General features: G+C 40.5%; 1 protein-coding gene across 1 annotated transcript in view; it reads right to left on the bottom strand.

Moving 5' to 3' along the window:
* The window catches only part of DOCK4 (dedicator of cytokinesis 4), a 422501-nt gene that overhangs the window by 124407 nt on the left and 284366 nt on the right, over positions 1–13728 (bottom strand). Inside the window, exons 19-24 of the mRNA XM_073899086.1 lie at positions 11068–11165; positions 10877–10960; positions 10604–10704; positions 8494–8575; positions 7273–7443; positions 2758–2950 (exon numbers count right to left, since the gene is read on the bottom strand). Coding sequence (XP_073755187.1) covers positions 2758–2950; positions 7273–7443; positions 8494–8575; positions 10604–10704; positions 10877–10960; positions 11068–11165 — 729 coding nt within the window. The remainder of the gene's footprint in view (positions 1–2757; positions 2951–7272; positions 7444–8493; positions 8576–10603; positions 10705–10876; positions 10961–11067; positions 11166–13728) is intronic.

Here is a 13728-nt window from a genome sequence, read left to right on the forward strand (position 1 = left end):
ACACACACACACACACACACACACACACACACACACACACACACACACACACCCATCAGGTATGTTTCTCTGGAGAACTCTAACACAGGATTCGGGCACAAAGACACCTGTTAGAACTATTTGTCTTTCCTAGGGAGCTTATAACCTCTTGTCTTTTTTTCTAAAATGTTCTGAAATTTATTTCTTAAAAGTGTGGGCCAACTGTACTCTGTACTCCTCTCTCTGGATAATATCAACTCTCAGAAAATAAGGTCACTTTCTCAGATTCTTCTCACTAACCATTTCTATCTATCTTCTATCTCACTAACCATTTCTTTGCTGATCAGAATTAAGCTGAGAGTAGCAACTGTCTTCACCATACTCTATGTTCTGAGAAGTAGGAACTGTCAAAAACTATGTATTTGATCTTTGATGATGTATCCAGTTGATACCCTGTAATGTCCTTAACTCTACTTTATCTTGTTCTAGTTTAGATTTATAATTTTAATTCAGGAAAGTGTCATTTGTAACGTCCTTCTAGCTAAGATGTATATACGCACACAAGCGCAGTGCTCTGAGTCTCATTTTTTAAACTTTTAATCCATAAATAAAACTCATAGATTTCTAAGTGTCTTTTTTCCCCTTCATATATGCAGGTGAGCTATCACAAGCTTTAGACCCTGTCTGTTTTACCCATATGGGGCAGAGAGAATAATGATCTCCCAAAGATGTCCATGCCTTAATTCCCAGAACGTGGGAAGCTGTAAGGGCAATACAGACTCTGCAGAAGTGATTAAATTAAGGGCCTTAAGATGATGAGATTATCCTGGATTATCTGGTTGGGCCCAATATAATCACAGGGGTCCCTGAGGATGAAAGAGTCAGAGTCAGAGAGAGATCTGGCAATGCTCCACTGGAGGTTTTAAAGATGAAGGAAGGGGCCACAAGCCAAGGAGTGCAGGTGGCCCCTACAAACTGTAAAAGGCAAAAAAGGAGATCCTCTCCTAGACCCTCCACAAAGGAATGCAGTCCTGCAGACCCTTAATCACCTTAATTATAGCCCAGGGAGAAGCATTTTGGACTTCTATCCTATAGAATTGTAAGATACAAAGTTTATGTTGTTTTAGACCATTACATTTGTAGTAACTGTTACAGTACCAATAGAAAACTAACACCAGGTACGTGGTCTGGACTTCTACCCCCTACACTTCACACCTCTGTTCCTAACCCTGGAGGAGGCCCTGATCACCGAAGAAGAACCTCTATGCCTCTGAGGAGCAGAGTTCGCAAACCACTGCAAGAAACATCCTTTCTTCAGGATGAGATGTTTTCCTGGGGAGAAATTAGAAGGTTTGAAATTTCTTTTATTTCCTGAAGTATCATTTCAGGGAAAAAACAAAACAAAACAGAAACAGAAACAAATGGTCCATCAACAGGAGAAAAAATAAATTAACCAAGATAAATTCATTCACAGTGGAATACCATCCAATAAAAAATAAGTAAGAAAGAATGACCCAGAGCTGTATCTAGTAGCTTGGATAAATATAAAAGTATATTAGTCAAAAGGAAGCACTCTATAGAATGACGTACAACATAATGTCATCATACAAAGACTGACAGGTATCTGAAAAGATGAAAAAAAGATATATTTTTATAGATATGTAATAAAGGCATAGAAAATAGAAACAGGAATCTCTGATAGTGGGAATTTCTCTGAAGCAAGTAAGTACATGCAAGAGGGCCTAAATATATCTGTGGTGACCAATTTCTTAATAAAAGACCTAAAGCAAATACCCGACACTGTTGAGATTTATTAATGATTTACTATCTTACACTCTATTCTTGTTTGTACGTTTAAAATGTTTTACAATAAAATAATGTAAAAAAAAAAGCTTTTTTTACTATATTTGAAACCCTATTTCAAAAATATTAATACACACATATGGATTCATGTGGAAAGAGAATTCTCAGTAGAGTCAATTTTTAAAAGCTTAATTTAGTGATAGTGGTAGAAACTTCTTAAACTTTAAAATGAGACTGGTATTTTATTTCAGGAAAAACTAGAAGAAAACAAAAGGCAGTGGGATTTAATAACAGATACTATGACAAAATCAACTTAGTAACTGGTTACTTGCTATTAGAATAAAATACAAAATGACAATACATCAAAACTTTCACTCAGTTTCAGAACACAAATTGATGGAAACACTTTAAGAACAAAAGAGACAAACACATAAGGATCATATCAGGTCCCTATAAGCATCTCTGAAAGAAAATGTTAAATTTTGTTGAAGAAAATAAAATAAAATCTAGGGCACCTGGGTGGCTCAGTCAGTTAAGTGCCTGCCTTCAGCTCATCATAATCCCGAGGTCCTGGGATCGAGCTCCCTGCTCAGAGGTTAGCTTGTTTCTCCCTCTCCCTCTGCCTCTCCTCCCGGCTCGTGCTCTCTCTCTCTCTCCCTCTAATAAATAAAATCTTAAAAAAAATAAAACCTAAAACAAAAAAGTAAGCCTGCCTAACATCACAACTAGTTTGTGATTACAATCAATAAGTTAATCATTAGGATTTTCATTCTTTCTAGAAATAAAGCTTTGCTAGTCATGCTCCTGTATTTGGCTACTTAATAAATTTATTCTACTATCCAAACATACAGTGCTTTCTCAAAGAAAGGAATTTTCTGCTTCCTCTTCCTAATTGCTTCTGCTGACCTATGACTACCCTGGGTAAGTAATGGCTTTCTGGAAGCAATGTTTCATTCACGAGACTCACCACCCTACCTGGATTGGTATAAAGCTGGCTTTCCACAGTTTTGCCGATGCACTGCAGCTTCACGGCCTGCAGGGAGTCATCCACATGCACGATGGTCGGCAGACTGCCCAGGGTGTCCTGCACCAAGTTGGCCACTTCCCTGATATCAAAGAGCTTCAGGAGCTCTGAGTATACAGCTGGGAAGGAGCTCAGAAATACAGCCTTAAAAGGAAGAGATTTCAATCAACTCCAAGATATACCCCGAGAAATTTGCTCTAAAATGTCAATGAGTTTAAGACTGTGATAAATAATTTTGAACGATAAAAAAAATGAATGTAAAATCGTTCCCATACCAAAGCTAAAAGGCTGCAATTAAAAAAAGTGTAGCAAAATAGAACCATGTTTTAAAATGTGCAAGGGTACAATATAATAAAACTGAGAAATTCTGGAAAATCACCGACATTAGCAAAATGATTGGCAAAAAATTGCACAGAATCAGCAAAATGCAGCATGATCAAATGGAAAGAATGCTCAACCAAGACCTGGAATGCAGTCACTTATATTTCCTTTCTTTTTGGAGAAGGTTTCTGAAGTGCTCATCTAAATCTCATTTACTTTGAAGAAACCAAACGCATTGATTCCTGAAAGCACTGAAGTTGTGGTTAAAGAAAAAAACAAGAAGACCTCAATTATATGTCCTACTAGCTTGGCCTCTGATCAACTCTGTGACCTTGGACAAGTTTAACTACTTTAGCCCCCTGGGTTTCAGTTTTATCACCTGTAAAATCAAAAGATCTTTATAACAAACCTTTAGGTTGCTTTGAGATTTACTGTAACCCTAGAACTGTGTGTACTAAGAACAATATTCTTTATGTAAGTGGAGAAGCCTGATAACCATTTTTTAAGGGAAAAAAAAGATGCTAGTATCAAATCCTAAGGGGCACACAATGGACCAGGATTGTACATCAAAACAAACCTGGTCTTTTAAATTTCACAAAAAGGAGGGCAACAGAAGGAAGCATCGACCAGCCTCAAGTCTACCAAGTGGGGGAAGGAGGCACATGTTTCTAATATGCTAATATTCAAGTGCTAGCTGGCTTACCAATGAGATCTGACACCAGCAGAAAGTAGGTCGAGTCTACATGTGCTGATGATTCAAACACAGACTCAAATTCAAATTCATGGGTTTTGGCATTTATCTGTATAGCAGCGGCAGAAATATCAAGAAGAGCCAAGACACGTTTTTGACACCAGAACCACCAAAATGCTTCAGGGGCTAAAGTCAACAGCTATGTTCTCCTTGACTCTTAAACATTACAGATTTACTTGTATGCATTTAAGATTAATAACTTGGTATTCCCTGTTAAAGACTATATCTATATAACCTTCATTTCACTCTACAAAGAGCTGAGTCATACAGATGAAGTAAAAAAAAATAAAATACAATAAGATGAGCCCAGCGTTCTGATTATTGAAAAGTCAACTATGTTGATATTCCTCAGGAATCTTTTCATTAATCTATTTATTCTGTATTTATAGCTCTTTACTTCAAAAATGTATTTGAATGTGCCTGCAGTGAAGATACATGTATTAAAAAGGATAAAGGTACAAGAACCTTGTGATAAGAGCAGAATGAGAGCTGGACCAAGATATCTAAGCTAAGATTTTTATTGCAAATAACAAGAAAAGCCTATGTTTATTTTGACCTTCCTGATAGCCAGGACAAATAGAGAAAGAGAATTATTAGGAATTTGGGACAAGGTTTTGGACCTCAACTCCTTCTGACATCTCTCTTCTGCTCTTGGGGATCCAGGGTGGGGATCTGTCTGTGGAGGGGGAATCGAGAGGCACAGCTCCAACGGCTGAGTGAGTTGGAAGCCCTGTTGGGGCCGGGCTCCCAATGACAGAGTCATTAGTGAGCTGGGGTTAGGGCAGGAGGACTAAATGAGCATCCCGACAGAATGAAGATGGCCTGATCTGTGGGGCACTATAAACGGATCCAACATGAAGGTTTTCTGGGATGGCTGCTCTGCCTCCAGAAGACAGAATTTGCCTTGAGTTGTAGCCCACAGTGAAAAAATGCAAAAGAGAGCAAGGAAATTGGGTTTTTGAATTTAAGGCAACCCCCACAGTAAGACTTGGACCGGTGGATATTCTTGGCTCTGGACGTGATTGGCAGAATTCTAAGATGACCCCCTAGACCTTTTTTCCCCGGTGTTGTTCCTGTGCCTAAGTTATGTTACATGGTAAAAGGGATTTTACAGGTATAATGAAGGTCACTAATGAGCTGATCTTAAAATACGGAGATTTTTTCAGCCCCATATGGGCCTGACCTAATGACATGACCCTTTAAAGGAGAAGTTTTCTCTAGCTCATGGTGGGAGAACTCTGAGAGATTTGAAGCATGAGAAGGATCTGACATACTGTTGCTGGCTTTGAGGATGGAGAGGCCACATACCAAGGAATGCAAATGGGCTCTAGGAGCTGAGAACACCCCTCCTCTCCTCCAACCCCTTGCTGATAACCAGCAAGGAAATGAGAATCTCAGTCTTAGGAACACTTGGGAGATTCTGAAAGTGAATTCTTCCCCAGAACCTCCAAATAAGCCATCAAGGCCAACACCTTGATTTTGGCTGTAGGAGACCCTAAGCAAAAAATCCAATCAACCTTTCTTATCTACAGAACTGTGAACGGTTGTGAATAAATGGATGTTATTGAAAGTCATTAAGCACATGGTTATTTGTTACACAGCAACAGAAGGGTCATATGCAGGGTCAATCAGATTAGTGACGTCTTCCTTCTTAGAAAAGAGAACTATGAAGGTGTGGGGTCAAAAGGGAACTTGGAATAAAAAAAGGTCTAGAGTATTCCCTTTTCTCCCAAAACACAGAGGGACAAAGTCCTCTTTGCTTGGTAAAGAAAACTAAGCACCTCGTCATTTTCTATGAATTCTCTTAGCATCAACCTAAAAGAAAATGATCACATCACGTGGGCCTGTGTCATTTCAGGGCAACTACTAAGATGCAGTGGAAACATAACTAAGGAAAAAGAATATTTCTCTAACTTTATAGAAGGGAAAAAAACCTCTTGAGTCCCTAGGAAGGCATGTCATTGAGAAACCATGACTTAAATTTACCCTTAAAAGTAAGAGAATACTTTTCAGATGTGATTAGGTAAGTTTTGCCCCTAAAACTGGTAAAGGTTTATGATTAAAAAAAATCTCAATTAAATAGCTTTTATAAAAGTAGTGAGTTTCTGAGAACTTTGATCTAAAGGAATACATGATTAGCTTGTTGGATTATCCTTTTCAAGTATCAACTGCTGAAAGTAGGGTTTGGCTAGTGGGCAATTTGACTTTGAGGTATCTGGCAAGTTCCTCAAGCGCAGGGATTGTGCCGTTGGCAATAGAGGACAAAATGCCATTAAAAGAGCCTAAATTGTATCCTTGCCCACATGTAAGATTGGCCCACTTATGTAAAGAAGAGATTAACAAGCCTGGTGATAAGTATTAAAGACGGCATGTACTGCATGGAGCACTGGGTGTTATATAAAAACAATGAATCATGGAACACTACATCAAAAACTAATGATGTAATGTATGGTGATTAACATAACATAATAAAATAAAATTAAAAAAAAAAAAAGAATAGCCCCCAAAAGTCAGAAAAAGCACAGTACTATTATTGGAGGGTTGGTACATTTCTGGTGTTTTACCATTATATGTAATACCTTCCAAATGTCAAATGGCACCAAATTATAATGTTACTCTAAGAGATCTAGTTAGTTTTGTCTTCTAATCTCCCATTTTTCCCCCTCTAATTCTCAGTGATTATAAATCTCTAGTCTCCAGGGGATGGCAGCAAAGAGGCTGCTTCTCCATCTGACAGGTTTTTAACCAAGTCATTCGAACTAAAATTGTATCAGAAGGATTAAGAAAACGTAAAGTAAGGTATTGAGAATGATTGCTCAGAACACATTCAAGGCCGTGCTACTTGGAAAGTGAATAAATCCCGCTCTTAAACAGAACCCGTGGAGCCACTCCAAGTAATAGCATTTGGCAAAAGCTGCTCAGCATTGGTCATGTAAGATCAGTCCCAGGACGATTAGGGTCAAGTTAAATAAAACAACATGCAGTTTAGCCAAGTCCAATACAATAAGTCTCAAGCTGACAGATTAAAATGCAGTGCAAGGCTTGGGGTAAACAACAGAAACAAGTCGGCTCCAGTGAACTTCCTTCCCCGAGGCTGATGCTGACGGCGTGTCTACTCATCGGCATGTGTTTTGGGAACCGAAATCCAGGCTGCTGCAGACCAACAGCCTCCCCTCGAAGAGTGAGAACAGTCGGAGGAAAGGCAACCTAACTTCTGCTCTGCTGGTGCTCAGAAGCTAGGGGACCTTTTAAAAGTCTGCCAAGTTGTTTACGCTCCATATATCAACTGGAGCAATGGATTTCTCGTGGAGAAAACATTCGCTTCCGCTGCTATGTAAACACGAATAAACTGGACTCATTTTTGCTCTACCAAGCAGAGATGAATAAGCATTACCTGTGATTGAGATAATGCTCCTGACCCTTTGCTCTCTTGAGAAAGGAAGAAACGGACCGACATAAGGAGCTCCTGAATGCAGCAGCGAAATTCCTCTTCATTTTGTCCCCCGGTGGCGAGGGAAAAGAGCCTTCGAGATTGCACTATATACTTAAAAATATATTCTTGTGCCTTAAAATGAAATGTTTTACAAGTTAGTCTCAAAGGAAACTGAGAGTATTTAACGATGACACGGCATAAAAACCATGGGACAACATTAGAATTTTAAATTATTGATTTAAACGCTAAGACCCCCAATGAGATTTTCGAACAGTATTTGCTTGTGGGGAAAGAGCCATTTTTCTCTGATGCTAATGAGAGAAAATGTATAGCTAATTTGAAAATTCTTTGTAATTCTCAAGAAGTATGAACCTGAAATGCTTTTTTTGATCCTCAGGTGGTTTTTAAAATTTAGTTAACAGAGAGATACTGGTCTGTTTCTCAAAAATTATTGTGCTTTGCTGGCAGGTACTCTTGCCACTTAGCATTTTACCTGCTGTCAGACCAACATGATCAATTTATAATTAGGAAACCACTTGCTTTTAAAAGTGCACACCTGTCTACTTTTACCTACTGACACCAAACAGAGTGGCACTCAATGAGAGGACATGAGAGGCTCAGAGCAACTACTGGACAATTCCTTTAAGGACTCGTGTTCTTCATGAACATGTTTGCAAGTCAAGTGTTAGCATCTTCACTGAGCACCGAGGGTCCAGACACGTGGGCAGCTTTAAACCACGAGGCCCAGTAAAACCTCAGGTCTCTTCACTGTGAGCCCTGCCAAGCCACCCTAATACTCTCTCAAAACTTCAAATTGTTCTCAAACAGCCTCTGTCAGAGTGTTGGAAGCAAGAGCCAGGAACTTCCAGGCTTAACTGCCTCTCTTTGGTCTTCTGTCCTAAGACCTCCCTCCTGCCAACCCTAGACTTCACTCCAAGGGTTCTGGAGCTCAGAGGTGTAAGGATTCAATCCCAAGCAGTTCCAGTGGGTGAGCCTGGCAAAGTTTCTTTCAAATTTCATCAGCTCTGGAGGAGCATAAACTGATTAAGATCCTTGAATTGGAATGCCGGTAATACATCATCACCAATTACTGTCTATGTAGAGGAAAGCAATTAGTTTAGGCATCACCACGCAACAGTTCTGTTAAGACGACGTTATCGGCTATTGCCAGCATGTCATTACCTTCAACACCTCCTGGATGTGTTCTTGCCGTTCCGCTTCCGTTATCCTGTCCACATACCACTTGAGAACTTTGATGAGATCTCTGAAACACAGGGGAAAATATACAGAAGGTGGACTTGGTCGAGTTCTCAGTTAAAAGCCAACAAATCCAACATTTTTATCACGAGGAGGCTTCTTTCCCCATCAGTCTACACCGTTTTCTGTCAGACGGCTTAATCTGATGATACTAGGAATGTGCACAGCAACATCTCTACCTCTCTTTGAAGCTTCCTCCCATTGAGATTCTCCTCAATATGGACACATCCCATTGACCCTGCTGTTTCTGGCAAAGCTTCCCAACGGGCAAACACAAATACCATAGAAAAGGACTTTGGCCAAGAAAGGGCTTGGAAGTCTGACCACTTGGTCCATCTTGGACAACTGATAATTGGGATTTCTTCCCCAGTGACCATGTAAACAAGCTGGACGAAATATTCAGTTGAAGGCCAAAGGGGGTGTGGGGAAGGATAAGGCAACAACTCCCTACTTCAAATCACATGCCCATGGATTGATCTAGCCAATTCTCTGACCTATGGGAAGAACAAGGCTTATCATCAGAGTGCCTTAGTGAGAGAATTTCCAAAGCAGCCAAGTTTGGTTTTTTTTTTTTCTTTTTTAAGAAACAAAATTTGAATTAAAAAAAACAACAATTCTCAAGATTGCAGTCTTGCTACTTTTCTTTACCTTTGTTCTGTTCTTGGTTTCTGGGAAACAGAACAATTTTTTTAAAAATTCTCCTCTTTTCTCTCAGTCAGGGAAGAACACATGGATGTGGTACAAGGCAGGTGCTGCCTGGAGTTAAGTTATTTTGAAGATAAAGGTCAGTGAGTTTCTGACCACCCATAGCCCAAGAAGACTCCATAGGCCTTATCTGTCTTGTTAGGAATGATTATCCTGCTCTCCTGGCCAACATAAAGTGTTAGAAATTACACCCTTCCTCTCCAGCTTCCACTGATAATTTCAATCACAAGTGAGATGTTACCAGGGCCCCAAATGTTAGGGCGAGTGGCAGAGTCGGGCCAATGTTTCAAACTACCCCTGATATTACATTTGACCCTCTGTAAAAATTCATTGAAATGTTGGAGTATTAAATCTTCACATGCCTTGAGAAGGAATACCCAAGGTAATAGGATCAAATGCTTATTTGATTACTTATCTTTTATATATCACATGATGGAGAAAAAAGGGCAAAACACAATTCCATCTTTTTTTAACACACTTTGGGGAATAAATGATTGTGCGTGTACATGGCCTTCGTGCTTAAGGTATCAGGTAAAAACATGGGCAGAATAGCAATGGCAGTGTTAGAATGGGGAGAAAGAACTTTGGGGAACATTCCAGGGCTGTATTTAAGCAGGGCCAAAGACCGGGAAGATGTTATACATAGCAAAGAAAGAGAGAAGCTGTTGCCTTCTGGCAAGTATCAACTAGGCTGCAGGGAGGCGGGTAAGAGCTACAGCTTGTCATTATTCATTCACTTTAGCCTTGTCTGCAGAATCTGAGCTAATAGGAAGGGAAGAGCAGTGGAAATGGCAGCTCCTATCAAAGGGTCGAGTCCATGGCTGACCTGCTTAATGTCGTCACATGAATCAGCATGCATTAGGCAGGCGGTAGGGACTCAGTAAATATTAACAGATAAATGAATGAAGGAATTTAAAAAGATAGGATGACAAAGGCTGTTTTCCCTTCACATCTCTTTCTTAAAGACTTCTAGAATCAGGGAGGAATGTGGTGGTAAAATGGGGTTTTTGGCAGGCAGACTGAAATAACCAGGCATTTCAGACGAAAGAATATCACATGAAGTAGAGACAAGAAGAAAACACTTTATATTTTAGGTTTTAGGAATAGAATTCAGAAAGGTTTTTTTTTTTTTTTGGTCCTTTTAATCACAGTAAGTTGCAGCCATTAAAAAAAGATGTGTGAGAAAGGAAGAGACTGACTCAAGAGACACTTCAGATGTTGTGGTTCATTTCTTCCTACACTCCCTTTTAAATTTTCCTATATTGCTGGTTCTGCGTAGAAAAGCTCAAAAGGAACTGCTTCTAAACCAATTATAAGATAAAGGCCTTACCTGTATGCAAGTGCCCCAGCAAAGTGACTCTCAATATAAGTGTCCATTACAGGTTTAAAATGATGGAATTTGCTATCTTGCAGCAAATTTATTATGTGAACCTAAAAAGAAAATTGGGCTTTATAAAACCGAATGCAAATTAAGATTTTTTTTTTTTTGGTTCTTTTTAAGTGACTCTTATGCTATTAAGTGCACATCTCAGAAAGGGCCTTATGAAAGCCAAGACCAAGAGACAAAATTGTTAGGATATAATTAAAGTGAATTTAAACTCACCAAAGAATCAAATACTTTAGATCCATATTTTTGGGAATTTTCATCTAAAATTCCAAATAAGGTATCCAGTGTATCTTGCAGAAACTGTTAGATAAAGAAGTAAATTAATAAAAACAATATCATCTGTCCTTCCCCTCCAATACTCTTTATTCCATGAATTTCCAAGACAGGGATAACAAAATAGCATATACCTTTACTATCTCTGAGCCATCGATTTCTTTTATTTTAGAAAGACAGCCTGTGATCTTGTCTGGGTGGGTTCTCCATTTCAAGAGATCAAGCATATCACCTTTCCAAACAGAAAAGGAAGATTAATTGCCTTAGCAGAGAATAATCCCTCACATGAAAGTGTTCCACTGGTAAAAGCTTACACATGTTGCCTACCCTCCTGGTCACTCAAGTTTCAGGCTCCCGCAGACTATGACTAGCTCTCTAGGATGGCATTTATTACCGTGTATTCTAATTATTTCTCCCTTCCCAATGCTCTTGATTTACAAACTCCTACTCATCCTTCAGTTCCCAGATTAGCTGTTGCTTTACCCAGGAAGTCTTTCCTGAAACGTCCACACTGAGCTCACTGTCTCTGCTTTGTGCTCTCACCTCACAGTGGCACTGACCTCACGATTTCAGTTGTTTGTCTTTGCCCTTACCAGATTGTAAACTCCAAGGGAAAAAAAAGCCGCCATGCCAAATTTGGCCCTATGGTATCCCAGCATGGGTACAGAGCATGCACACAGCAGGCAGCTGATAAATATTTGTTGAATCCTTTTCTGCCAAAGTGGGAGTTTCTTGAGGGTCAGGAACCTGCTTTATTCATACCTGCGTCCCCAACACACAGCACTCTGCCTAGCAACCAATTCTACCTGGCAATGAGGGTCTTCTTTACAATGTGACCCAAAGCTGGCAGGACCAGAAGGTCCCTGCACAAGGATGACAAGTCTGGTCAACTGCTGGATCATCTAGTGAGCCCCTGGACCTGAGAGGGCCAGTTTCTGGATGCCATGGTCATCATCCATCCCAGATTCTGGGCAGGTGCAGGGCCCAGGTCTTCAATTTCCTCCCCTTCCAAAATTGACAAGACATGGGCCTGAGTCTAACAGGGTCCTCTGAGAACCTCTTCACCTGGCGAGGGAGAAAATCCTTCCCTCAGCTTTCCTGGGCAGAAGTTAGAAAGGCTCCTGAACATGGTGGCCAGCTTCACTAGGCGCGGGGGGGACAAGCATGTCTGGAAGCCAATGAAAGCAGGTAAGAACTGACAAGGCTTGTGTATGCAGGAAGCACACAGGGCAAGGGAACCTGGCAGGGCTGGCTTCCCAGGGCTCAGTGGGGTTGAAAGACTAGAACAGCCAAGAAAGAAGCCAGGAAGGATTTTTCAGGCTTAACAGTGTGAAGTCCACTTGAAAGCACTCGTTTCAGGAGAAACCCAAATGGGACTTGCTGAGAGACAGAAAGACCAGCATGGAATCAAAACCCAGAAGAAAACAAAAACAAGAAATCAAGGAAGAAGTGGTTGTGATGAAAAAGAAAGATGATGCAGTGAAGAGAGATGAGAAAAAGCGTAAGAATCTTCAGAGGAAAGAGAAGCAAACTTCACCAAAGCCAGATTCAAGAGAAAAGCATTACAAAGGACTTACAAGTGAGAAATTTAGTATTAAATAGAAATATTTATCTACATCAAACGGATAAGAGGACAGTTTAGAATTAGAAAAATGAAGGAATTTTAAGAATAATGGCTGTGAAAAAGAACTTTATGGTATTTTCATAGAGGAAAAACCCGAATATGTTGAATATGCATGTCTAACTCAGACATCCTAGGGGTACGATTGGGACCTTTTAAAAAAGTATTGGTTCTATTTAGAATAGGAGGTATTTCCACAGAGGGAGACGTCGGCAGAGGGAGCACTGCATTCTTCTCCCGACTGTTTGCTGCCTCCCTCCCGTGGACTTCCTACTTCCTGCGTCCAACTGTCGCAGGATGCCTTCCTGCCCGGGCATCTTCTCTTACAGTTCCGCAACGCATGACCCCTGCCACTCACTCTTCACTGCCCACTCCACCTCCGTTCCAGCTCCCCCTCCATCTCCCTCCTCTCTTGCCTGCTCCTCAGAACAAGGCCGTTGCAGGGGCGTCCAGGGCATAGCCCAGCGTGAGGAGTGTGTGCGGAGGAAGGAGGGGGCTCTGTAGGCCTCCAAGGGGCAGCCCCAGAGGCAGCAGTGGGAAACCAGGAACAGCACTGTCATCGGCAGAGCTGGAGAAGAGACGACCAAGGGTCCAGACAATCAGATTGGGATGGGGCTGTGGACCTTTCCTGCAAAAAGTCTGATGAATCTCTAGACTGCTCATAATGGAGGAAACGGAAGAGTAAAGCAGTGTGTCCATCCGGATGTAATGAATCATCTCTACAAAGTGCTCAGAATTAAGTCAGAACTGTCACCACTTAGGGTTCTATTTTAGCTGTCTGAAGATACGCTGGTTGCAAATTAGGAGCTATGACCTATTGCTGAAAATGCGAATATGCTGTATGTTTGATCATACCAAGAGCTAGAAAATAGGTGGATGACATAATCCCTACTCCTTTTTTTTTTCTTTTTCCTTTAAATCACACTCTCAGGAAGAGACTGAATGAACGAACCACTCATTATTTGGGGGGGAAGGGGATGTGGGGAAGTCAGCAACTTTACAATTATCTGTTAGGCTAAATTTAAGCACTGTTTTTATTTTTAAACTTTTTTAAAAGTTGTGTTTAACAGCCCAAGGAAGAAAACAAATAAGTAAAATAATTTCTTCCCTGACCCCTACTTTTAAGAAGCTTAAGATACCTCCTTGGTCTGGCAGTCACAGACATCAGCAGGGT

This window comes from Callorhinus ursinus, unplaced genomic scaffold (assembly GCF_003265705.2).
Source record: "Callorhinus ursinus isolate GAN/ISIS: 27379988/994484 unplaced genomic scaffold, GSC_fseal_2.0 scaffold12, whole genome shotgun sequence".
NCBI lineage: Eukaryota > Metazoa > Chordata > Mammalia > Carnivora > Otariidae > Callorhinus > Callorhinus ursinus.